This window comes from Artibeus jamaicensis, unplaced genomic scaffold (genome assembly GCF_021234435.1).
Source record: "Artibeus jamaicensis isolate MK-2021 breed Jamaican fruit bat unplaced genomic scaffold, CSHL_Jam_final scaffold_614, whole genome shotgun sequence".
In the NCBI taxonomy this organism is placed as follows: Eukaryota; Metazoa; Chordata; class Mammalia; order Chiroptera; family Phyllostomidae; genus Artibeus; species Artibeus jamaicensis.
This window is the reverse complement of record NW_026522050.1, coordinates 1,979,730-2,005,825: the sequence shown is the minus strand read 5'-3', so window position 1 is coordinate 2,005,825 and position 26,096 is coordinate 1,979,730. Positions and strand designations below refer to the sequence as shown.

Sequence of the window (26,096 nt, the reverse complement as noted above, 5' to 3'; positions counted from 1 at the left end):
CACTTCGGCAGGGGGGAGGATGGTGACCGGACTTGGGAGTGATGGAGGAGAGGGGAAGATTGGAAGCCAGGGTTCAGGAAGCAAGGGCCACCAGCCAGGCCATGCCCTCTCCCAGAAAGGTCAGTGAGATGAGTTCCGGATGTGGTGGTCGGGCCTCCATGCCCAAGGCCACCTCTCCACCTGCCACTTCTCTAAAAACTCAACAGAGCAAGAAAGGCCTTGCCAACTGCAGCCCGGACAGCGACCGGGCACGGGGCACCGGGCACCAGCCGGCACAGAGCTTTAATAAGCACTCTGTCCGTTTGCTCCGCCTCCGTTAATCTGGTATGTGTTCCAACTGCCTGCTGGATGAGGCAGCTCTGTCCCCCTGGCACAGATGAGTGACCTAGACTGGCCCAAGGTCAACGCAGCTTGGGAGGGCTGAGCCCAGACTTCAGTCCAGGTTTTTTGGCTCCCATCTGTGGTCTGCAAAGTGATTACACAGATGTCACTGATTCAGGAAATGAAGCATGTGGGTGACCCTGTGTATTTGTTTTCTATTGCAAATTCAGCAGCTTAAACCACACAGATGCATCTTCAAGTTCTGTAGGAGAATTCTGACGTGGATCTCCCTGGGCTAAAACCGAGGTCCGAGCAGGGCTGTGTTCTGCTCTGGAAACTCTTCTTTGCTGTTCCCAACTTCAGAGACCACCCACATTCCTTGGCTTGCAGCCCACTTCCTGCAGCTTCAAAGCAGGCGACGGTGCTGCGTCTCTGACCGTTCCCCCATGGCGGCCTTCCCTCCGCCTCTCCTCTGCTTCTCTCTTTCATTTTCAAGGACACTCGTGAGCACATGGGGCCCACCAGGGTAACCCATGACAACCTTCCAGCTGAAAGTCCGCCTAATCCCGTCTGCACCTTTAAGTCCTCTTTGCCCTGCAGTGTGACATGTCCACAGGCTCCAGGCATTAGCATGTGGACGTTTTGCGGGCAGTCCTTCTGTCTGACAGACCCTTCCCAGCAAGGTCTGGGGAGGAGGACACAGTGAGAGGCAGAGGCCGGCGGTGGGGTCTCGGTCCCAATCGGGAGGCCGACTCCAACACTGAGCCCGAAATCCATGCCCCCCACAGCCAGGCCGTGGACATGCCCAGACACCCTGGCCATCCGTACCAGTCCCTGTCTTCTTGCTGGGACTCGTCTCTGTTCTCACCAGGCAGCCAGGATAGAGAAGGGGCCAGCTCACAGCGCTCCCTGGTCTGGTCTAAGAGAGGCCTGGCCACACCCCCGAGTGGACACAGGCAGAGAAGCATGATCCACACTGGGCCAGACAGGACCTTGGGTTTCAGCTGGACCTTGTGGAAAGGGTAAAAGTTTGCCGGGTACCAAAGGTGTGTGTGTGGGGGGTTCCGACAAGGGACGCACAGACGCACAGGCAGGGAAGCCTGTGGAATGGCTGCGCTTGCAGCAGGGCCGCAGCACGGGGCCTCGTCAGCTGAGGATTTTTAATGCTGGAGAGGGAGGGGCGTTTGTGCAGAGAACATCCACCTCCTGCTGCTTGTGTTTAAATTAATACTGTGTTTATTAAACTTATAAATCAAAAAAAGAACGAGTTTTTCTGGAACGTCCAACCGCAACTTGCAAATCTAATGTTCTATTTATAAATCTAATTTTTATATAAAAAGAAGAACTACTTTTGCTTATTATTTGATGAATATTTAATTAACTCACAGGTTCAACAGATTAAATTCTAAAAATGAATGCTAATTACAAACGTAGGTAATTAAATTCCCTAATAGATTTAAACTACAGTTTGCAGAGTTGACATAGCTATTCCTCTCACATACCTCAAGTTCACAACAGAAGAGACACATCTAACAAACATATTTTGCTTTTTGGGTCTTTTTTTCTTCACAAGCAGGGAGGGTGCCCGGTGGGGTGGGTGGCGAGGCGCCCTCCCATGCCAAGCTTTTTTTTTTCTAATCAGTTAAACAATTCTTACATCCTAATAGATTAAACTTATAAATACAGTAAATCAGTTCTCTTAAAAATGCTTTTATTTTACTTTACTTATTTATTTTTAGGGAGAGGGGAAGGGAAGGAGGAAGAAAGACAGGGAGAGAAACATCAGTGTGTGGTCGCCTCTCACATGTCCCCACTGGGGACCTGGCCCGCTACCCAGGCATGTGCCCCGACCAGGAATCAAACCAGCGACCCTTTGCTTCGTAGGCCCACAGTCAGTCCAGCGAGCTACACCAGCCAGGACAGTTCTCTTAAATATTCAAATGCTGCTTGTGAATTTAGATCCTTTTTTTTAATATTGTCTAATGTATCTGTTCCTGTGTAATAAACCTCTGAAAACTTACTGCCTCAAAGTAACAACCAGCACATGCCGAGTTGGCAGCGTGGCTGGGATGAGCTGGAAGGTCCATCTGCCGGTCTTGCCTGGTCACCGCCGTGGCTGCAGTCATCTGACAACCCTGCTGGGTCTGGGGGCCCAGGGCGGCCTCACGCACTTGCCTGGCGGCTGATGCTGGCTGTCAGCAAGGCCCCTCAGGTCTGCTCCCTGTTACCTCTCGTCCTCCTGTGGGCCAGCCTGGGCACCTTCTCTGCATCACAGTCTCCAGGCCCTGCTCCATGAGGGTGACAGCAGAGGCCACAATGCCCCTTGAGGCCCGACCCTGAGGTCACACTGTATTACCTCCACCACATCCTGTGAGCCAGTGCAGGTTGCAAAGCCAGCCCATATCCCAGGGAATGGAGCTATAGACTCCCTCTTAACGGGAGGAGCAGCCGAATCCCTTTGCAGAGTGTGGGCATCTAGGAGGAATTATTGCAGGCAGCCTACCACTCATATCCTCTAATTAAAACCACAAACCAAGCCCTGGCTTGTGTGGCTCCGTGGATTGAGTGCTGGCCTGCGAACCCAAGGGTCACAACTTCGATTCCCAGTCAGGGCACGTCCCTGGGTTGCAGGCCAGGTCCCCCCCAACAAGGGGCACATGAGAGGCAACTGCAGCATGATATTTCCCTTTCTTTCTCTCTCCCTCTCTTTAAAGTAAATAAATAAAACCTTTTAAAAATAAATAGATGAAACCACAAACCAGATAGGGCAGATTGACTCAAGCATTTCAGAGCCTTAAGTAAGGGTCCTGGGATGGCTTCACTGGCTTCTGCACCTTTCGGGGCTGCGAAGCCACCTGGAGGAGCAGACTCACCATCTGCAGCAAGAATCGGGACTGCAGTGCAGCCAGGGTTTCCTGCTACTGGTCTGAGTTAGGACAGGAGCGGGACCCAGGGAAATTCTGCCGAACCTAGTGGGAGCCCCGCCCCCACCCACAGCCCATTCCCTTTCCCAGGGGCTTAGTGTTGAAGCCCAGTGCGTCACTGTTTCCTGAGGGTCCTTCACATCTCAGCTCTGCTCCGTGTCACCTGCCACTTCCTTCTTTCTCCTGCCTCACATGGACTGATGAGCCCCTACACCTCCCAGGTCTCCCTGACATCTCAGCTGTGTGATTCCAACTTTGCATGTTGTAATGCTCCTTTAGTATTTTACTTTACCTTCCGTGTTTCATTTTACTGTCTGTTTCACTAGCCAATGTTGTATAATCGTCATTTTGAGGGACGTGAAAGGAAAGGATGGATTATGAGGCATTAAATGTCTGGAGCATGTAGCTATATATATCATGGGCCTCTGGCTGAGGATGCCCCACCTGACTCCTTGCTCAAAGTGACCAGGTCAGTGGTTCTGAGAGGGCCAACTTTCTGTCCCTGGGATGAAGGGCCTCAGAGGGCCCTGGCGCTGGCTGGGGGAGGGCACTAGCTGCCCCTGTGCTGACTTCAAAGAAGGACTGGTAAGGAGGTGACTCCTCAGGGGACATGATGAGTGAAGTGGCTTAAAGTGTACAAAAACCTCAAATAGTGATGTGTGTTATTGTAACAGGGCGCAGCTGGAGGGGAGCCCAAATGGGGATTTGTAATGGGGTCCAGAACTCAAGAGTGTCCAGGAAATAGATATTAGAAAAATATATATATATAGGATGTCCTCACCCCCACAAGTCTGAGCTGGGGGATGGGACACATGGAGCAGGGCCATTGAGAGCTGTTTAGTACAGCAATGCTTTGCAGCTAATCTCTGGCACGGTCAATTTAACATATCTATAATCTCTAACTGGTTTCAAAGATATGTTAAATAGCTGTGACCATGCTTTGAGCCAGGGGGATGGGAGTGAATTCCACTCAGGATGTAACTGGGAGGCAACTCCCCCTGGTTACGGGGCCTGCATAAAAGCTTGCAGATGATCAGGCCATGCCTGCCCGGACTTACTATGGCAGCCTAGTAAAGCTGGAAGAATGTGGGAAAGCTGGCAGGTGTAACTGATTGTGGGAGGAGTCGGAAATGGGGCTGCAGAAGAAGATTGGCGCTGGGATTTAAACCCAGGCATAGCAGCCCATGTGGGGGCTTCTTGGGACCACAGGGCTTTTGGGGGCCATGTGGCTTTGGCAGAAGTTGGGATGCTGCAGCTTTGGGGTGCTCCCTTTTGCCACGTGGCTTAGCAAGCAGGAGAGACTTTGCCTGGAAGAAAAGGGGAAGAAGGACTCTTGCTGGTGGGCCATGAAAAGGTGCCACATGGTTTTGGATTAACTGGAGAACACAGTGGCGACACAGTGGATGGTGTCGGAACCGAGGGGCTGCCCGAACCACGAACTTCTACTTCTTTTCCTGAAATACGGTACCCCAGAATGGGAAAAGGGGAGAAGGAAGGACTGTGCATTTGTGGGTATTCTAAAGGACTTTAGTATTTTTAATGAAGACATTAAGTCATTACTCTATAACTTTTTTAATTTTTTAAAAGATTTTATTTATTTATCTTTAGAGGGAAAGGGAAGGAGAGAGGGAGAGAAACATCACTGTGTGGTTGCCTCTCACATGGCCCCCACTGGGAATCTGGCCCACAACCCAGGCATGTGCCCTGACTGGGAATCGAACCAGAGACCCTTTGGTTCTCAGCTCACACTCAATCCACTGAGCTACACCAACCACAGCTGTATAACTTTTCAAATAAATAATACCTTTGCTCTTCACCAATCTCTGACATTGAGAGACGTCTTTCCCTGGCAGCAGGTAAGGTGAACCTGGTACGGGGTGGGGGACCCCCGGGGCACAAGGGTGGGCCCATTTGGTAATAGTATATCATTCACCCCCCATGTCTGTTCTGTAACATAAGTTTTTTTTTAATTTTATTTATTTTTATTTTTATTTATTTTTAAAAACATTTTAAAGATTTTCTTTATTTATTTTTAGAGAGAAGGGAAGGAGAAAGAGAGGAAGAGAAACATCAGTGTGTGGTTGCCTCTCACATGCCCCCTACTGGAGATCTGGCCTGCAACCCAGGCATGTGCCCTAAGCAGGGGTCAAACTGGTGACCCTTTGGTTCAAACTCTGGTACTCAATCCACTGAGCCGCACCAGCCAGGGCACATTATAACAAGTTTTAACAACATAATTAAAATGAAAGCCCTGCCCTGGCTGGTGCGGCTCAGTGGGTTGAGTGCTGGCCTGGGAACTGAAAGGTTTGATTCCCAGTCAGGGCACAGGCCTGGGTTGCTGGCCAGGTCCCCAGTAGGGGGCGTGTGAGAGGCAATGGCACATTGATGTTTCTCTCCTCCTCATTCTCTCTCCGTTCCCCTCTCTCTAGAAATGAATAAACAAAAAAACTGGACTGTGTCCCAGGCCCTGACTTCAAATTGAACAAATTGTGGGTCTGCCCTGGTGGAAGCAGCATCTAGTGTGGGAGACCCATGGTCAGCAAGTGAACAAGCACAAGACATTTTGGGCAGCAAGACATTTCAGGCGGCCCTGAGAGCTGCCCAGAAAGTGAGCTCAAAGAGCAGAGGAAGACCAACTGGCTGAGGTGAAAGGAAAGGGGGAACAGCAGAGAGGGAGGCGGGACCGCACGCCACCTGGGACGCAGGCTCCATACACGGGGGTGTTGCTGGAGGGCACTGATCAAGGTCATGGACAAGCTGCTTTTTAAAGGGTGCTTCTTGACATCCAAGGAGCCATCAGCATTAGAGATTAAAGACAATGATACTTGCACAAGCATTTGGGGCAGAGCTGGAGAGGAGCAGATGGAACGGGCTGGACTCTGGGTCACGGGGATTCCTACCATCAGCAGAGAAGAGGAAAGCCCAGGAAAAGCCCCCAGGCGAGGGGCGCTGTTCCGGTTACCTGCTGCTGTGTAAGAACAGCCTTAAGCTGCCTCAAGGCTTAAATGGCTGGAAACATTTAATTATATCTCACGATTTTGTGGGTCATAAGTTTGGTTAGGGCTCAGCTAGGTACAGCTGAATTCTTCTGCTCCATATGGCCTCAACTAGGGTCACTCAGTGGTGACTGGGCAGGGTTGGAGGGTCCGAGACCGCTTTCCTCACACGCCTGAGCAGGGAGGGCTAAACGACTGGGCTCTCCACCTTGCTAGCTTGGGCTTCCTCGAACCATGGCTGCCTCGGGTCTGTCCAACTTTTCACCTGGCAGCATGGGGCTCCAAGAGCAAGTGTCTCCAGAGCTAGGAGGTGGACATTGTCAGTTTTATCACTGGCCTGGCAACACTCCACTGTGTTCTATTGGCCGAAGTGGTCCCAGAGCCCGCCAAGTTCCAGGAGGGGACAGACTGCCCCACCTTTCGGTAAGTGGGGAGTCACCGAATTCACACCGTCCTTCATCTCCCGCTGCGCCCTTTGATGACCTCTGGGTGTGGGGCGTCACGTTATGTGCTGTGGTCAATTTAAACCTGCTTGTCGGTAGCAGGTTTCACTCTCAAGCCACAACCAGACTCGGAAATGCAAGAAACGTGCTTTATGTTTCCTTAGATCAGGGTTTCTCAACTTCAGTTCTTACATTTGGAGCGAAATAATTCTGGGGAGCTTCCCTGCGAGGTATATAGGATGTTCAACAGCAACCTTGGCCTCTGCAGCACACCCACCCTCCAAATTACAACCCAGAACGTCTCTGGACACTGCAAAATGTCCCCTGTCAACAAAGCCATCCTCGGCTGAGGGCCACTGCCTTGGGGTCACCTCATTCCGAATCCCAGCCCCCATCCTACCCGGCTGTCAGGGCATCTTATCCCAGTTACAACTGGAGGCACTTCTTCATCCAGCTGATTCCAAATGGGGGAACAGTCTGTGATGCATTTAACCCTGGTGGGAGTGCCGACCCACTGTCTCTCCCAACCCTTGTCAGCGTCCTCGCTGCACTTACCTTGGTGGTCACCTGAAGACAGCAGCTCCCCTCTCATCTCAGCTTGCAACCCTCAGAGGACACTGCCTGGCATCCGAGGCTGCGGGTCCTGTCTGACCCCAGCCATCCATCAACCCCGCACTCCTCTCCCTGTCCCAGTCACAGCTAGGAGACGGCGGGGGGGGGGGGGGGGGTGTTGCAGCGGAGTCTGCCCTCAGTGAGCAGTGTACTCAGTAAACCTGGCAGTGAAAGACAGGACTCGGGGATGCCTGCAAAGTTTTCAGCCCGAACCAGCCCAAGAATGGTGAGGCCATTGATGAGAGGGAAGTCAGGGGGGGGACAACCAGCGGGGAGACCATCAGAAGCTCCGAGATGAACACGTTGGAAAGCCTGACAGCCTCACTGTCAGCCAAGTGAGACATCGAGGGGGCGTTCGGGTGGACAAGCCTGGAACTTGGGAGCAAGATCCCAGTGGAACGCAGACGTGTGGGAGTCGTCCAAGATGGTATTTATAGCCCTGAGACTGGCTGAGATCACTCCAGGAGGCAGTGTGGATGGCAAGGTCCCAGGCTGGGCTCTGGGGCTCTCTGAATAATTATCGGATAATAATTACCATCGTTGCATTCCTTGAAGCATCTGGCACAGTGCCTGGCTGTCACCGAGTCCAGCGGAACGCCGTGGCGCTTTTCTTCCCACCACACTTTCCTGCTAATCGGGACCCAGATTCTGTCTCAGCCGGAGAGCAGGAAGTTAGGATCATTCAGGTAAGCAGGAAAAGACAATATTCTTAGGAATTTCTCGGAACTCAGAAGGGAACTTCGCTCTCACCTGGGGGTGGAAACTTGGCTTGTCTCAAATTCCCACTTCACTAGTGAAAGTTCCTGCAAACACAGAAATTCCATGTTCCACAGACCCCAGAATTCAGAGCTGCACGCCTTCCCTAACCTCCACTCCTCACTCCCATGCCGAGTCCCCAGGTCTAAAAGCTTTATTCTTTCTGATATTGGGAGAACTCTAAACCTGGAAGTTTGGTCTGCAGAGAGCTCGGTCACATGCATAGACCCCTTCAGTCTGTCACCTGCTTCAGGGATGCCCGAGTGGACTCTCCACTTCGCTCCCCGCCCTTGAGAGCGGCGGCACTGGGATACCGGCCTGAATCACTGGAACTGAGGCAATGCCCGCGCCGCAGGCTGCAGTGGGGCTTCTGCTTGTGCCCCAGGGATGTGGGGAAGGGGACACTGCCCGGGCTGCATCACGACCTCCTCATCCACTCAGGAGGGCTGAGTTCACCAAGAGATGTGGGGAAGCCCACGTTGGCAGAAATGATGAGAATGAACATTTCTGAACATTCAGAAGTGACTTTACCATGACACTGATTAAGCTCTGTACCTCATTTATTTTTTATTTATTTTTATTTTTAAAAGGAATGAATTTTTAAAAAGATTTTACTTATTTATCTTGAGAGGGTAAGGGAAGGAGAGAGGGAGAGAAACATCAATGTATGGTTGCCTCTCATGCGTCCCCTGCTGGGAACTGGCCTGCAATCCAGGCCTGTGCCCTGACTGGGAATCGAACCGCAATCCTTTGGTTCGCAGGCCTGTGCTCAATCCACTGAGCTACACCAGCCAGGGCTCATTTTTAAAATTTGCATATTTCTTTTCTGGAAGAAAGCTCTCAAGTTTTTATAAGTTTCAAGTCTGACAAGACTCAAGTATGGGTTATGCTGTTTAATCCTCCTAACAATGTTGGGAAGTCACTTGCACTTCATTATCCCTCTACAGACAACATCACAGAGCGTAGAAAAGCCATCTTCGGGTTCCTTGGAAATTCCACACCTTTTTTCAGCTTTTGCTCCTTCTGTCACCCTTCCTGGAACCCTGTCCCTGGCTGGCTTCTCTGCATTCCACATCTAAGGGGCCTTCACTAACCGCCCACTTTTAGGAGCTCCTTCCTTTCCTGCTACCTTAGGTATTCTCCATCCCTCACCTCTTGCTTTCTTTACGGTACTCACCGTTCTAGAATTATCTTCATTTGTGCATTTATTTTTATTTAACAGATGCATAGAACACTTACTCTGTTGCTAGGCACTGTCCCAAGTGCTTTACAAACACCAAATCATTTAATCCTCACGACTACACTGACATTGAAACTTCTTCATCCCCACTTTAAAATGGAAGAAATCGAAGCACAGAGGGGTTAAGTATGTTGTGTGAAGTCACACAGCTGATGACTTTAAATATTATCTGTTTCTCCCACCAGAAGATCCATGCACGCAGGCAGAGGGTGCATCTCTGGGCTGCCTTGTGTACTGCTGGGCCCCTGTACCCGGAGCAGTGTGTCCCATGTAGGCAGACTCTAAAAACACAGTGTGTGGGAGACGCTACAGCCAGGTCACACAGAGCAGAACAGGAAAGAGGCCTGGAGACTGGCTGTGGGAAGATGATGAAAGGCCTCAAAAAGCCACCGGAGGCAGAGGCAGGGCCAGTCTAAGGAACAAGTGGAACAAGGATGGAATTGGCAAGTGGTCTGCCGAAAGTGCTAGTAAGAAAGGAAAGGTCACGTTGACAAACTTAGTAGATGAATGAGAGACCAGGCCAGAAGCTTCTGAGTCGGCCTGGTATTCTCCCTCCTTCACACTCTGCACCCAGCGCACCAGCAGATCCTGTTGGCACCTCCAAGATGCATCTCAAAACAACTCTTCTCACCCCTTTTGCTTGCCCCTCTTTTGCTCCCACCGTGGCCCAGCCACCATCATGGCTGTCCCAGCTTCCCCCTTACCCTCTTCTACACAGCGGCCAGAGGGATCTGATGAAGTACAGTTGGGCCACATCACTATTCTGCTCATAATCTGCCAGCATGTTCCAAAGTCAACGCGTTGGCTTTCCACCTGCAGAACCTAGCCCTGCTTCTCCTCCAGCTGGTTCTTTCTTCCCTGCTCCCTCCATTTTTGCCACTCCAAGGTAGCTCCTACCCTAGGACCTTTCCATGCTGTTCCCTCTGGCTGCCAGGTTCTTCCACTTTTCATGAAGCTCACTCCTCTGTTTTTCCCCAAAAGTTAACTGCTCACTGAGGTTTGCCCAGGCCCCCTTCACCCAAAGCTCTTTGCACCTCATCCCTAATTTGCTTCCCTACTGTGCTTAAGCAGATACCCCATATAAACTTTTAAAAGTTTGTCTCCTTTGCCAGCACAAGTAACACAAACACTGATTTTTGTCAGTTTTGTTCACTGTGTTTTCCCCAATACCCACAATTAAACCTGACACATAATGGGGCATTCAATACTTGATGGCTTAATGAATGCTTATGAGCCAGGCACTGTGCAATGCACCTGGAACACAGGGTAAAGAAAACAGGCTGGCTGTTGTGGCTCAGTGGATTGAGTGCCCCTGGCCTGAGAACCCAAGGGTCACTGGTTTGATTCCCAGTCAGGACACATGCCTGAGTTGTGGACCAGGTCCCCAGTAGGGAGCATGTGAGAGGCAGCCACGTATGGATGTTTCTCTCCCTTTCTTTCTCCCTCCCCTCTCTAATAAAATCTTAAAAAAAAAAAAAAATCCCAAGGCCCTCCTGGACCTCACAAAATGTGGCACTGATACCAGTTGCTAGTTTAATCTGTGACTGGACACATGTATAACCCACAGTGTTGGGAAACAGGTAGACAGTAATGAGTGTGCTTGTTGGGGGGAACTTGTGCGCTCATCTCAGCCTGAGAGATGAGAGGTTAACCTGGAGGAGCTGGAAAGGGGCTCCCAGCAGGAGCAGCTTGCAGGAGGGCTCAGCACCCAGGAGCCCATCTAGTTCAAGGACGGGAGGTCAGTGCGGCTGGAGTTCAGTGATGGAGGTGATGGACAGGAAAAAAGGGGTGGGCAACGTGGGCCTGCCAAATTAGGTTCTGAGCCGCAAGCTAAAGACTCCGAATTTTAAGCAACGGAGAGGGTCAGCAGGCATGTGAACCTGCGGTGACTTTGTCGGAGGCTGCTGGGGTGTTAGAGGCCGCTGTGGAGACACGCTATTGGCATACAGAGGACACTTAAAACCCTGGGAAGGGATGGCATTAGCCTGAGAAGAGCGATGATGGAGCAGAACCCAAGGCCTTCATCCAAGCCCTCTCCAAGTCCGTCAAGTGGCTCCTTTGTTCTTACCCACAGGTCCAAGTGGGAAAATGAGCATTTAATTCTGCAGGCCCATCTCTCACATTCTATGCCCTTCCTTATGCCTCTCGGTCGGTACTGCCTGCTCTGCCTCCTGCAGTCGAGTTGCAAAGTAAAGCCAAGAGGAGGTCGGGCACCACATTGAGTTCTGTTTCCTTCATCCCTTTACATACAAACAATGGAGGTAGCTCCCTTTGATTAAGTGCTAAATACTGCATACGAACCCCTTTGTGGCCCTAGATTACCTACGCTTTAGCCAAGAGGTTCAGAGAGGGTGCGCGTCTCCACTGAGGGGACTCGGCGAGCCAGCAAAGTGAGATCCCGGGACTGTCCTACCGAAGCCCCAGGGCCTTTACGGCCACGCTGTATTTTTCAACACTCAGAACCCAACAGCTGGGATCCGGGGATGGGCCAGGGAGCTCTCCCAAGGCCCCTCCTGACGGTCACCCTCACCGGCTGGGACCCTCCGGAGCCCAACGCACGGGCAAGAGACCCGGGCTCTCCACCGATAGGGAAGAGCTAGCTAGTCGCCTCGGCTGGACCGCAGCATAAGGAGTCGGGAAGCGGGCCAGAACCCGAGCAACCCCAAAGACCCCGAGCTGCCGGAGCCACCACGGCAGAAGGCAATCGCAGCTTCGGACTCCCACACACCCCACACTCCCCTTAGAAGGGCAGCAATTAGAACTTATCGGCGTAAAGTGTCGGAAACTCTCCGCCCGACAGAATTTTTTTCATCTAAGTCCACCAGCCCAATGGGAAAAGTGGAAATTTCCAGAAAGAAGAGGACCAATGGGCACGGCCGACGCTACTATGACTGGCTGAGCAAGCAACCAATCCCTGTTGCGGATATCCGTCCCTCCCTCCAATCGTGGAGCCTAAGATAGGCGTGGCTTATCTGGGAGCGCCCAATCCCGAAGCTCCTTAGAGGCAGGGCCGAGGGGATTACTTCTGGCTGTTCAATGAAAGAGAAGAGAAGATGATGGGCTAGATTTGAAGCCAATAGTAGAGAAGCAGAGAAAGCCCTTAGAGGAGCGTGGCCAGTGAGCAGACGAGGAAGGGGCGGGATCCGGGGTCCCGGCAGCTTCTAGTAGGTTCCAGAAGGCGGCGCGTGCGGTTGGTAACGCGGAGCGGACGGAGTCGATTCAACCGGGTTCCTGGCTGGGCTATGGAGCAGGTGAAGGGGGAGGGGCAGGCTGAGGCCCGGGGTTCTCATCCAGACCCGTCGAGGCCAGGCCGCGGTTGGAGGAGTGGGGCGGGCACGGGATTGTTGCGGGGGACTAGGGGTAGCCAAGCAGCGTGGAAGGCAAGGGCGTGAGGGCCGCGGCCAGCGGGCGATGAACGATGGAGCCAGGCTCGGCCTCAGGGAGCGTCGGGTCCACTCAGTGCCAGTCGCCTCTCGACTCCGCGATGGGGCCCGAGGGTAGACAGCAGTTTGGCGTGAGTCCGGCCCGCGGCGGCTTGAGGGGTCGTGGCCTAACCCCGGAGGCCTCCCCGGAGGTCGCTCTGGGCTAAGCGGCGGGGGGAGGGGGAATAGAGCCAGCGACTCTGGAAGGGATGGAAGTGGGCGAGGGGCCTCAGAAGGGTCGCGAGGGATCGGGCCCACTTAAGGCAGTTCGGCTTCTGGGGGATAGATGAGAGAATGCCGACTAAGCCGCCTCTCAGGACTTGGCCACAGTTAACTTGAAGGAATGCAGGCAGCGGGGACAGGAATACGCTGGAAGTAGCCGAGGGACTTAGTAGCCAGTTGGGGAAAAGAAGCTGTTTTTCTGCATCTGAAAATCGGAATTGGGAGAATGTTGAGTGCAGGTGTGACAAGCAGCAAGCCGGCTTCTTTGCCTGATGCTGGTAAGGGGAGGTGCAGCTAAAGTCCTTGGAACGAACACCGTCTCCCCCGGCGTTTCACAAATAACATGTGCGGCCCTCCCCCTTCTCTCTCTTTTTTCTTCTGTGCGCGATTCTACAGTAACAGGACAGACACTTTCGAGAGGTCGGTTTCTATTTACACGAGATATTTCGACAGTATAGATGAGCAGCACGAAGTCAGTTTGCCTCTGCTCAGCGTTTTGGGGGTTTGAGTGTGAAGCTGCTGCTGGTTAGTTTCAAGGACTTGGTTATATCCTGAGTGGCTTGAAGGTTGTGACGGGCCTGGAGATTTCTGTGCAATTGGAAGCTGTCATTGAGCTGTAGTGATTGGAGGGGAGGGGGAGAGAAAAGGGCTTGGTTTTGGTGTGATCTACAGAGCTGAACTTTTTGCTGCAGGATAGCTGTTTGTCAAATCTGAGGCCTCTGCTGAATTAAAAGAGAAAGAGCGGAATTGAGAAGAGTAACTTTTTTCACCCTTGTAATTAACTTACCTGGGAATGAGCAGGCTGTGGTATAGACAGGAAAAAGATTTCTGGATTGAGAGACACAACGATGTTGTGTTTTGGTTTTTTTTAATCCCTGTGTTTACCAAAGTAGAAAAAAATTTCTTTTGAAAAATGACACCGCCGGTGTCCGAAGTGCCGGTACAGGTGGGCTGTGAACGGATGCAGGTACAGGTGGGCTGTGAACGGATGCAGGTTTGCCCTAGCAGCTGTGCCGGTGACCTGGCATTTAACTCCTGGGGTTAGAGTCTGCTTTCTTAAACCCACTCCTGAAAATAAACATGTGGCTTCTCTACCTTTTGTTTCTCCTTCAACTTTGAGGAGAAATATTAGAGAAATTCGAGTATCCAAAATTGTATTGTTTTAGAAATAAGTGCACTGCCTTTCAAATAAATCCTACAGTAATACACTGTATTTGCCCCAAGACATACATACAACCATGTAACACTTAACAAAACAGTGCTAACTGCCATGTGCACTGCATGCTGGTATCTTCTCTTCCACTTGATGTTTTGAAGTGCTGGTCATGACCTACAAACTGGGTTTTCTGACTGAGTCTACTCTGTTAGGGAAATGATGATCTTTTTTAAGATTTTATTTATTTACTTTTGGAGAGAAGGGAAGGGAGGAGGGAGAAAGAGGGAAACCTTAGTGTGCGAGAGAGACACTGACCTCTCGCCCCTCGAAAGCCCCCAACTGGGCATCCAACCGGCAGCCTTTGGGTTCACAGGCCTGCGCTCAGTCCACGGAGCCCCACCAGCCAGGGCCAGTTGAACTAACTTTTAGCCTCCATCCTGGGTTCGAAGGTTTTTAATCCCTTGGTTGCGTAAATTTGTTAGTCTCCTTCCTTTTCTCACTTTGAGATTCTCTTTTCTCTGTTGGAGGTCGATGGAGGTCCCCACCTGGTGTGCCTCAGAGTCCAGTCATTGCTCTGAACAGACCGTCGTTGTTGTTTTAATTGATTTGAGAGAGAGGAGCAGCTATATCAGTTGCCTCCTGCCTGTCAGTTGCGCCCTGACAGGAGGTAGAACCAGGGACCTTTTGGTGTGTGGGATGTGCTCCAACCAACCACGCCACACTGGCCAGGGCCACAGAATGCTTTCTTGCATCAGCGTACTGGCCCGTGGGTAGATGACAGATAAGAAAGAATGGTGTAGTAACTAGAATGACAGCTCAGTCTCAGTGGATGTGTTCACATCTGAGGTGTGGCCCTCCCTTTCTTGTAGGGCTACCCTGGTTAGAATAAACCCCTTTAAGCCCTGGCTGGTGTAGCTCAGTGGATTGAGCGCGGGCCTGCAAACCAAAGGATTGCGGTTCGATTCTCAGTCAGGGCACATGTCTGGGTTGCAGGCCAGTTCCCAGCAGGGGACGCATGAGAGGCAACCATACATTGATGAAATAAAATTATTTAAGAGAAAAGAAAAGAATAAACCCCTTTAGTTAGGCCCCTGCTCCGATGGCCGAGGCTCGCTTCACGTACTTAAACTTTTTGGTGTATTTCTGCTTCTTCCCGTCTGAATGTTTGAGAGGATAGGGGGTGAAACCACCAGTAGTGTTTCTACACCCTCCATCCCCTTTGTTATGTATTAAATGTTTAAGCATGGCAAAACCTGCGAGGGGGCTGGCCTCCCTTTACCCATTCAAGAACAGATTGGTTAATCTGCCATGCTGTGACATATGCCACACCTATAAATGGAAACATGTAGACTTTTCTCTGATCGTGGGTGAGCATCTCGATGCTCCTGAGGATGCTGTCCTAAAGCCTTCAGTGCGCACGTGCTCCACTTCCTTTCCGATGGCAGCTTCCGTGAGGAGTGACCAGGCCTGCACCTTGTCTGTCGTTCAGACTCTTTGGGAATCTGTGCAGATGAATTTATTTTTGTGTGGCAGGAACTCCTGAGTATGCCCCTAGAGTGGCTTCATCAGCTCAAAGTAGAGGCTTGGAAGTAGCTCGAGGTCTTACCAACCCACACCGGAGTCAGTGGAAAGCAGTGTCAGGCTGCTTCTGCCTGGTCATTTTCTTTTTTCCTCGCTGATTCCCAGAGGTGTAGAAGTATAAATGAAGTCATCTGTAATTTCTCTTTTCTGATCTATAAAGTAACCTATTCATTGGTAACTAGGGCAAAGAATGAGCATCACATAAAAAGTTGGGACTAAGTGAGTGTATTGTGGAAAGAGACATAAACTGACTCCTTTTCTTCTCAGGTGAATGAGCTGAAAGAGAAGGGCAATAAGGCCCTGAGTGCTGGCAACATCGATGATGCCTTACAGTGCTACTCCGAAGCAATTAAGTTGGACCCCCAGAACCACGTGCTCTACAGCAATCGCTCGGCGGCCTACGCCAAGAAAGGAGACTACCAGAAGGCCTATGAGGATGGTTGCAAAACTGTTGACTTAAAGCCTGACTGGGGCAAGGTAAGCTATGGGTGAGTTGGGGCTCTTTAGACTGCCCAGCAATGCCTTTGGTGTGCAGTTCTTTGTGTGTGTGTGTGGGGGGGGGTTGTTTGTTTGTTTTAGAGAGGGGAAGAGGGGGAGAGAGACAGCAATGGGTGGTTGCTTCTCATGCTCCCTCTACTGGGGACCTGGTCCCTCAACCCAGGTATGTGCCCTGATTGGGAATCGAACCGGCAAATCTTTGGTGCACAGGCTGGCAAACTTGCTAGGGCTTGTGTGCAGTTCTTAATTATCAGGCCCTCCTCTGACCTGGCTTGTTGCCGAGCCCAGTAGCCTAGTCATTTATTACCCATTTAAATACATTCCTTAGAGTGACAGCATATTTCATCAACTCTAAGGTCCCATCAGTTCTCAGGACATGTCCCTTTTTTTTTTGGTACCATTGAGAAAGAATATACTGCCCAAGAAACTAACAACACTTGATCATAAGATGAATTGGGGTTGGGAGGAAGTGCCTCTTTGATATTCGGCTGGATTCTTGAAACGTCAATCTTGGCATTATGTCTTGACCGTTTTATTCTTTGGCCTCCGTGAATGCCCATTTTGTTCCACGAAATATAAACTATATTCTTTTTAGTTCACCTTCTGGATTTACCTCTAGGTGCCCTTTTCAGGCAGGAGTTGCTTAACAACCGGGGTGCGTTCTGAGAACCGAGTCATGGGTATTGTGCTGATATCACAGAGGCATGTACACAAAGCTGAGGGTCTCGCCCGCCACACACCAAGGCTGTGTGGTCCGGCCCAGTGCGCCTGGGCCACAAGCCCGTGCAGATGTTACTGTACTGAATAGTGTAAGCTACCGCAACACAGTGGTATTTCAGTATCTAAACATGTAAACAGCACTAGCTGGTGTGGCTCAGTGGATGGAGTGCTGGCCTGCCAGCCGGAAGGTCACCGGTTGGATTCCCAGTCAGGGCATGAGCCTGGGTTGCAGGCCAGGGCCCAGCTGGGGGTGTGTAAGAGGCAACATGGTGTCTCTCTCTCCCCACTTGCCTAAAAATAAATGATAAGTAAAATCTTAAAAATAAGAAGTAAATTAATGTAAACATAGGAATGGCACGGCAGAATACAGTATAAAAGATTAAAAAATTACACACTCACATACAGGGCACTTAACCCTGATGGAGCCAGAAGAACTAGACTTTGCGCTGGGTGCGTCAGTGAGGGCGGGTGGGTATGAAGGCCGGGGGGCCTTCACTCTGCTGTTCTGCAGACTTTGTAAACTCTGTCTGCTTAGGCCACGCTGAGTTGCTTCAAGAAATGGCATAGCACTGTCAGGATGGCTGCCGTGTCACCAGGCAATAGGGAGTTTTTAGTTTTGTCATGATACTTGGACACCACTGTCGTGACTGAATTCTGCATCTGTCTTTGCTGATTTAAGGGCTATTCTCGAAAAGCAGCTGCTCTCGAGTTCTTAAACAGATTCGAAGAAGCCAAGCGGACCTATGAGGAGGGTTTAAAACATGAAGCAAATAACCCTCAGCTCAAAGAGGGTTTACAGAACATGGAGGCCCGGTTGGCAGGTGGGTGCCTCGAGTACATCGTCGTTTCCCTTTTTTTACTTATTATCTTTAAAAATGGGATTGATTTGGAGGCTTCCCCCCTGAAATGTTGGTCCGCCGCAGAGGCGTGGGATGCAGTGTCTTCGGGAAACCGATGTGCTTTCCTTCGTTTTGAACAGAGAGGAAGTTCATGAACCCTTTCAACATGCCCAACCTGTACCAGAAACTAGAGAGTGATCCCAGGACGAGGGCGCTGCTCAGCGACCCCTCCTACCGCGCACTGATAGAGCAGCTGCGGAACAGGCCGTCCGACCTGGGCACGTGAGTTCGGGCAGCGCGGTTGTCTGGAGACGGGCCTGAGCGCTGGGCTTTCTCCCCAGGGTCCTGTGGTAGGGGCTTCCCTCGTTCAGCCAACAGCCTTTCTGCCTCTGCTTTCTCTCCAAAAAGCAATAGGGGTTTCTTGGTTTGTATTTCTGCAAAGGGCCAGGGGGCATGTAGCAGCGTAACCTGGAATGTCCCTTCCAACCCCCACACGCCTCCTCACTGCTCCTACAACTCTGATCTGGCCCCAGCCGTGTCCTTCCCACACGCGTGGGCCCTGCTGCCTCTGTGGGTTTATTGGGGTACAGACTCGCTCAAAAAGAATGCCAGACATGAAGGAGTATCCCTAAATCTTGCGTTGGTATCTGTTTTTTTTTCTGAATCTCTGTCTGGCTTCCGAGGCCAGATGGAGCATACATACAGCTCGTTTCTTTATACTTGCTGGCTCGAGAAGTAAGTCTGCCTCTGTCACCTTAGTTTAGATGGATTTTTGAAGGGTCAAACATTCCCCAGTGGTACTCACGGTAGGTGCAGAACCCAGCGGTCTTTTGACGGGCGGGAAACTTTTACACACAGTCTTCTGAGCTTCAGCAGCACACGACGTTGAAAGTCAGCTGGGGGAGAGTAATGGTTGTTTTTTTCTCTTTACACCAGGAAACTACAAGACCCTCGGGTCATGACCACTCTCAGTGTCCTCCTGGGGTTCGACCTGGGCAGCATGGATGAGGAGGAGGAGGTCGCAACACCACCACCGCCGCCGCCTCCCAAAAAGGAGACCAAGCCAGAACCAATGGAAGAGGATCTTCCAGAGAATAAGAAGCAGGTCTCGTGTTTTCTCTCGTTACTGTCTCATACAATTGTAACAACCTGGTGGGCATAGAGGTGTCGATAGGACCATCTGTAGGCCTCGGTGGCTGTATATTTTTGGGTGCTTAGTGTGTGCTGAGGTTCTCATCAGTCAGAATGAACGATAGCAGGCGAGTGATTTCATGGGAACCTTGTACCTCAGACTCCGGCAGTGGGCGCCGCCCTTTCATAGCCCCACAGCCACTGCGGTTCTGCCGGGCGGGTCTTGGCCAGGGCAGGCCGGTGTCCTTGTGGGCCATCCTTATCCTTACCTCGACCTGGAAGAACATGGTCTGTGTCGATCCTGAGGCCGCTGCTTCTGTGTTCCAGTTGGACGTGGCGTACGGGTCAGAGTTGGCCACTTAGCAGCTACACTGTCTTCCAGAGCGGGAGGCAAGTGCCTAAATGATGTTTCTCCTCTTTACAAATAAGAGGAGCAGATTGGCGCCAGATTTAGCACCTTTCAATGGATGAGCGTTGGTTGTTTGGGGTGTCTCTGTGCTGGAAATAGGCCCTGTGGTGTGGGTGGTAGTGAGCTGCGCTCAGGACTCGTGCCGCCCGCCCAGCCCCTCCTGTGCGCACACCCCCCCCTCACTGCCGGTCCCTGGCAGCCGAGACCCGGAGGCCGCCACACAGCAGAACCCGGGCCGGGTGCCGCAGTACCAGCTGGTACGGGAGTGCTTTCCTTTTTGAAGTTCATCCAGGTCGAAGGGATTCCTGTACCCTGAAGCCCTCTGTTTCCGGACAGAGCTCCAGCAGAGTAGGTGGAGGGACTTCCAGAGGAAGCAGAGACACTTTTCCTTCCAACAGCTAGTTTCAAAGTTCACTGTTGGAAATGGCCAGCTGGCTGATGCGGGGGCCATGGGTGCGCAGAGCCTGCCTCCGCAGACGCGGCAGTGCGGGTGCTGTTCGGTGCCGTGCCCGTGCGGGCCCCTGCTCTGTCTGCCATCCTGGCAGGTTCGCTCGGCACTCACCCTCCCAAACCCCTGTAGGCCCTGAAAGAGAAAGAGCTGGGGAACGAGGCCTACAAGAAGAAGGACTTCGACGCAGCCCTGAAGCACTATGACAGGGCCAAGGACCTGGACCCCACCAACATGACTTACATGACCAACCAAGCAGGTGAGGCCCCGGGCGAGGGCAGGCGAGCCGGGAAGCAGCCTGGGGCAGAGGGCACCGGCTGACCCTTCTCCCCGACTGTCCCGCCTGGCAGCTGTGTACTTTGAAAAGGGCGACTACAGCAAGTGCAGGGAGCTCTGTGAGAAGGCCATCGAAGTAGGGCGAGAAAACCGGGAGGACTATCGGCAGATTGCCAGGTATGTGCCCCCTTCAGGAGTACCCCGAGCGGTGCGGAGGCTTCAGTGTCCGAGATTTGAATCTCCCTGCGTGGGGGGCGCGGGGGGGGGGGGCTGCTGGCCACAGCATGTGCGGCCTGTTCTCCAGTGTTTGCTAACAGTGGACTGAAAGGAGGCCCCGGGAGTTGGGACAAAGGTATTGGGAGGGCGCGGTGCCCCAGCAGCGGCACAGGCCTTGCCCTTAGTCGCCGGCGTGCTTCGGTGGGGGCTGGCCCGGACGCTGCTCTGCCCCGGCAAGTCCTCCTCCTTGTCTTTGCCAGAGCTTACGCACGAATTGGCAACTCCTACTTCAAAGAAGAAAAATACAAGGATGCCATCCATTTCTATAACAAGTCCCTGGCAGAGCACCGGACACCAGATGTGCTCAAGAAATGCCAACAGGTGAGTAGGGAGGGAAGGGATGTTTATTGTTGTTGTTGTTTCTTAATTTATCACTTCTTTACTTACTGCCACGTAATGCCGAGCCTTAACTCTTTTAAGTTGCTCTTTCATTATATGACACTGTCCTGTTACTTAAAGGATAACACGTTAGGCAATGGCCCAGTTTTTTGGACATCCCTTTTTTTTTTTTAGATTTTATTTATTTTTAGAGAGAGGGGAAGGAAGAGAGGGAGAAGAGAAACATCAGTGTGTGGTTGACTGGGAATCGAACCAGTGACCATTTGGTTCGCAGGCTGGCGCTCAATCCATGGGGCCACACCAGTCAGGGCTGGCCATCCTTTTTTATAATCCAAGATTTCAACCTTTAAATGTGTTAATATGAGGATTGGTGTGCTAACAATGTTAATGGTTTTTATTACAACCCAAGAGTTTATTTACATACCCAAAGAGTTAATGTATTTTTTCAGCTATTATAGGGTGTGTAGGAGGGATGCTTGTATTCACGGAAACATTGGTCAGAAAATAACTTCTGCTGTCAGCGCGTGCGCCCGCTTTCTGTGGGGCGTGTGTTTGTGCCACGTGTACGCCCGTGCCCTTCTGTTCCATGGCAAACCGTGAGGATGAGGTTCTCCTTCTCATTGAAAGTTCTTAAAAACTAAATCTTGCCAGCAATACTCTTTGAAAATTAGATTTCTAATCTGGCTTTTAAAGACCAGTAGTAATGCTTCTGAGAGTGTAAATGACTGTTCCAAGAATTATTACTCTGGCTGTTGTGGCTCAGTGAATGGAGCACTGGCCTGTGAACCAAAAGGTCGCCAGTTTGATTCCCAGTCAGGGCACGTGCCTGGGTTGCAGGCCAGTTCCCCAGTAGGGGGTGTGTGAGAGGCAGCCACACATTGGTGTTTCTCTCCCTCTCCTTCCTCCCTTCCCCTCTCCGAAAATAAATAAGAACTTTTTTTAAAAAAGAAATATTTTTCTTCAGGCAGAGAAAATCTTGAAGGAGCAAGAGCGGCTGGCTTATATAAACCCTGACCTGGCTTTGGAGGAGAAGAACAAAGGCAACGAATGTTTCCAGAAAGGTGCCCACAGCCTGGGCGGGGCGCTGCTGGACGGGAGCGGTGTGGGCGTGCAGGGTGTGCCTGCCTCGGTGGGCGGGGCGTCGTGGTCGTCAGTGCAGTTTTCAGAGTTTCTCCCTTGCCCACCCAGGGGACTATCCCCAAGCCATGAAGCATTATACAGAAGCCATCAAACGGAACCCAAAAGATGCCAAGTTGTACAGCAATCGAGCGGCCTGCTACACCAAGCTCCTGGAGTTTCAGCTGGCACTCAAGGTCGGAGGGGAGGGTCTGGGGTGCACCGTAGCCGTCCTTATGACCTGCGCGTGGGGGTGTGCGTGTCCTCTTCACGTCCTCAGCACCCATGCACTGCTCAGCTCAGCCGCAGAGTCGAGGTGCTGGCGGTGTGCGTGTGAGGTCTGCGAGGTATGGGAGTGGGCAGAAGGAGGCTTACAGTTGCGAGTGTGCCAACCTCAGTTTGTTCTTGTGTTACCACTTACTGTGGTGTTACTTTCCATGGAAACAGCTGGGCACCTGCGTTTGCCCATCCCTGTACGGGACCTGTCTTCCCCAGGCCCTGGCCCAGGGGTGGAGGTGATGGGGAGCATGTGAGAAAGTCGGTCCTTTTCCACCTTTCCCGGTGGTTCACGTTCCCTCTCACCGCGACCCTTCCCCACGTCTGTTTCTGTTTCGTTTTGCCTTCGTGAGATTTAAGTGCACAGGTGGGTGGCCTCAGGTGGATTCATGCTGCTGTGTGACCATCATTGCCATCCTTCGCCAGACCTCCCTCATCCTCCGAAAGCGAAACTCGGCAGCCTGTCCGTGCCGCTCCCCCGCCCTGGCAGCCACTCTCCTGCTTTCTGTGAATGTGATCCTTCAAGGCACCTCATGTGTCTGGGGCCAAACATTTCCCTTACCCGTAACGCGGTCAAGGTTCATGTGGTAGAACGTGCCAGTATTCCTGCCTTTCTAAGGACGTACCACCCTTTGCTCATCCGTTTGTTCGCTGATACACGTTTCCACTTGTGGCTCTTGTGAGTGATTCTGTTACATAGGTGCATCAAAGCTTCAGGTTCCAGTTGTTTTCCACTCCACCAGCAAGGTGGTGGGTGAGGTGGTGGGTCATAGGGTAGTTGGTTAGTTACATTTGTTTCTCTTCCATTTACTGGTGGTTTTCCACAGCGGCCTTACCAGGCCTTACCATTCTTCCCGCTCTGGTGTTCAGCTCAGACGGGTCCGCCGTTCTCGGTCACGTCGGGTGTGGTTAAATGTGGGTGTGCCCGACGCCACGGACTCACTGCTCTCTGCAGCACAAGCTGTTTCGTGCCTCTTTCGGCTCTTTTTTAAGTGCTCTTCAGGAGACAAACCAGGACCATTTTGTGGGAAGGTGGAAGCACGTGATGTGTCTAGAAACACCGTAGTCTGTTGGCTTCATTTTTGTTGCCACTGTCTTCTGGGCCTGTGGCCTGGAGCCGTCGCTGTTGCTGAGAGGACTGGGCAGCGTCCAGCAGGGTGGTTGGCAGAGCAGAGGGTCACGCCATCAGTCACCTGCGGGGGGGGGGGGGGAGTGGCTTTGCTTCTGGTCTCGCAGTCGTGGTGGGAGAGTTGGAATTAGGGCTGGCTGAGCTGACTGCACTGCGCAGCATTATTTTTTACATTAAATTTTGTAGTTTGAAGACATTTCAAACAAAAATACAGAATGCCTGTGTATTTTTCACCCATATTCAATAGTATGAACATCAATCCATTTTTTGCTGAACCGTTTGTGAAAGGAAATTGTATACAGTTTGGTACTTGACCTCCAAACTCACGAATGTGCTCCTCCTGAAACGCGTGTGCGCATGCGCCAACCCCCAACCCGACCCACAGCCCCCAACCTGGTGCTGGGAGTTGGAGGCCGCAGTGCCGCACGCCGGCGTCTGCACTCACAGGGCTCCGCTTGGGCAGCCGTGCGCTCCACGGCTGTTGGTGCCTGAAAAACCCGCGTGTCCGCCTGGTCGTCAGGTTCTCTTTATCTTCTCAAACTAGAAGCTTCCCCACTTTTATTCCCCACTTTTAAAATTCCCCCCCACGTTTTAAGTAACATCAGCCTCCCGGTGAGAAGCCCTGGCCACTAGGGTGGGACGGTCCGTAATCGGATTTGTGGACCCTTGTGGTATCTCGGAACTCGGTCCTCCACCCTCCTCTTGCTGTGCCTGCTGTTAAGTCACCCATGTGCTGTGACTGACGGGCACTGGAGGCAGGAAGTACTGGTAGAGTCTTCCGCGGCGCCTGGGCGTGGTGCGCTGCGTCTTGCCAGGGGAGCGGTCTGCCTTGGGGAGCTTGTGGGAAGGAAAGGGCCTGATTCCCTTTTGCTTCTCCCTAGGACTGTGAAGAGTGTATCCAGCTAGAGCCAACCTTCAGTGAGTGCTTTTTTTCCCCGACTCTACCCCTCCCTTGATCCTGGTCAAAGATCGAGAGAAGAGGCCTGCCAGTGCAGCTCGGTTGGGTGTCGTTCCACGAAGTGAACGGTCACTGGCCGGTTCGATGCCCAGTTGGAGCACATGCCTGGGTTGTGGGTTCTGACCCTGGTTGGGGGCACACACAGGAGGCACCCAGTCAGTGTTTTTCTTCCTTCACCTCTCTTCTGAAGACGAATAAATAAAATATATTTTTTTAAAGATTATTTATTTATTTAGTTTTAGGGAGAGGGGAAGAGAGGAAGAGAAACATCAGTGCATGGTTGCCTCTCATGTGCTCCTTACTGGGGACCTTGTCTGCAACCCAGGCCTGTGCTCTGACTGGGAATCGAACCAGTGACCCTTTAGTTCCCAGGCTAGTGCTCAATTCACTGAGCCACACCAGCCAGGGCTAAATGGAATCCTTTTAAATTTTATTTTAAAATGGGGGTGGGGGGACCACGCTCTCTGTGTGCGTGTGTGTCCTCGTCCTCAGTAGCGGGCCCCAACAGGTGAGGGACTCGGGGGCCGTGCTGTAGGAGGTGCTTCACCTCCCCGCTTCCGTCCGCAGTCAAGGGTTACACACGGAAGGCAGCTGCCCTGGAAGCGATGAAGGACTACACAAAAGCAATGGATGTCTACCAGAAGGCGCTAGAGCTGGACTCCGGCTGCAAGGTGGGCTGCCTCCGGCTTCCAGCGAGTGCTCCCCTCTGCACTGCTCCTTCGGGTCTTTGCCGGGTTCATTCCCTGGTCCTTCCCTTGCCTGTTCTCTGCGTGTCCAGCTCAGCCCTCTGTCAGCTCTGTTATCTCGGATCTGCTCCCGCAAGTTTTGCTAACGCCCTCCGCCTTTGGCTTTGCTGGAACGCAGGAGGCAGCGGATGGGTACCAGCGCTGTATGATGGCCCAGTACAACCGGCACGACAGCCCCGAGGATGTGAAGCGACGGGCCATGGCTGACCCCGAGGTGCAGCAGATCATGAGTGACCCGGCCATGCGGCTCATCCTGGAGCAGATGCAGAAGGACCCTCAGGCCCTGAGCGAGTGAGTGGGGGGGGGGGAGATGGCCTTGGAGGACGGAGCAGTGAGAACGTGCACGAGGTTGGGGCGGGGGTGTCTTGTGTCGCTCTTTCTCAGAACGTGAAAGGTTGGCAGTGGGTGGTGAGCTGGAAGGCTTCGTCTGTGGGCTAGTCCCGATGGCTGAGGAGACCCGTGTTTCGGGAGAAGCTGTGCCCTCGTAAAGTGGAACTGGTCAGGCTCTGACTGCCAGCAACGCGGGCCCTGCGGTTCCCCCGCCAGCGCTGGCCCTTGGCCACCTGCTGCTGCCTTCCAGGGGGTTTGTAGGGGGCATTGCTCCAAGAGCAAGTAAGGCCTCTTTTGGGTTAAGTCTCACTTCAGACTCTGCCTCTTCTTCACTAGACACTTAAAGAACCCTGTGATAGCACAGAAGATCCAGAAGCTCATGGACGTGGGTCTGATTGCGATTCGGTGATGACTCGCTCGTCACCCCCCTTCCCTTTGCCCTCGTGTGGAAAGAGGAGCTGGGACCCCTGCGAGCAGCACAGCACGGAGCCAGAAGGGAGAGGAGGGGAGCAGACAGCGTTTCTCTCTATATTTATACAGACCTGTGGGAACGATGCAGAGACTCGTGTCCGCGTTCCTCCACAGCCGCCGCCTCTGGGGCCTCCCAGCACGTGCATGGTCTCTTCTGCTGTCCTCGAGTTTCATGTCTCTGTCCCCTGTCCCCAGTCACTGTCTCAGCTGCTCTCCCATAGTTGGTTATTTTTTATTTGGGGCAGTGGGCATGTATGGGGAGGGGAGGGTGTTCTTCCCAACCTCAGGTCCGTCCCAGCTGTCTTCACGTTGTTCGCTCCACGTCCCCTCCTCCAATAAAGCAAGCCAGTCGGGCGTGGTTGTATCTTGTGATGTCCTTGAGTGGTTTTTTGCCAAAAGATTTTTTTTTATTTTTAGAGAGAGGGCAAGGGAAGGAGAAAGCGAAACCCCTGCTAGGGACC

General features: G+C 52.2%; 1 protein-coding gene across 1 annotated transcript; it reads left to right on the top strand.

Annotated features, from left to right (window-relative positions):
• The first annotated feature begins 12,437 nt into the window (after positions 1-12,437).
• On the top strand, positions 12,438-25,999 carry STIP1 (stress induced phosphoprotein 1). The gene is made up of 14 exons (XM_037140191.2): positions 12,438-12,543; positions 15,941-16,150; positions 17,571-17,712; positions 17,871-18,012; positions 18,667-18,835; positions 19,851-19,977; positions 20,069-20,171; positions 20,471-20,591; positions 21,574-21,670; positions 21,798-21,922; positions 24,012-24,048; positions 24,656-24,759; positions 24,953-25,125; positions 25,501-25,999. The coding sequence occupies exons 1-14, from the start codon at positions 12,535-12,537 to the stop codon at positions 25,571-25,573; spliced, it is 1,632 nt and encodes a 543-aa protein (XP_036996086.1). The 5' UTR covers positions 12,438-12,534; the 3' UTR covers positions 25,574-25,999.
• Positions 26,000-26,096: the final 97 nt, after the last annotated feature.

Coding starts and splice junctions, on each gene's coding strand:
- STIP1 (XM_037140191.2), top strand. Junction 18,013..18,666: donor AGGCCGTCCGACCTGGGCAC/GTGAGTTCGGGC, acceptor TCTTTACACCAG/GAAACTACAAGACCCTCGGG. Junction 25,126..25,500: donor GACCCTCAGGCCCTGAGCGA/GTGAGTGGGGGG, acceptor CTTCTTCACTAG/ACACTTAAAGAACCCTGTGA.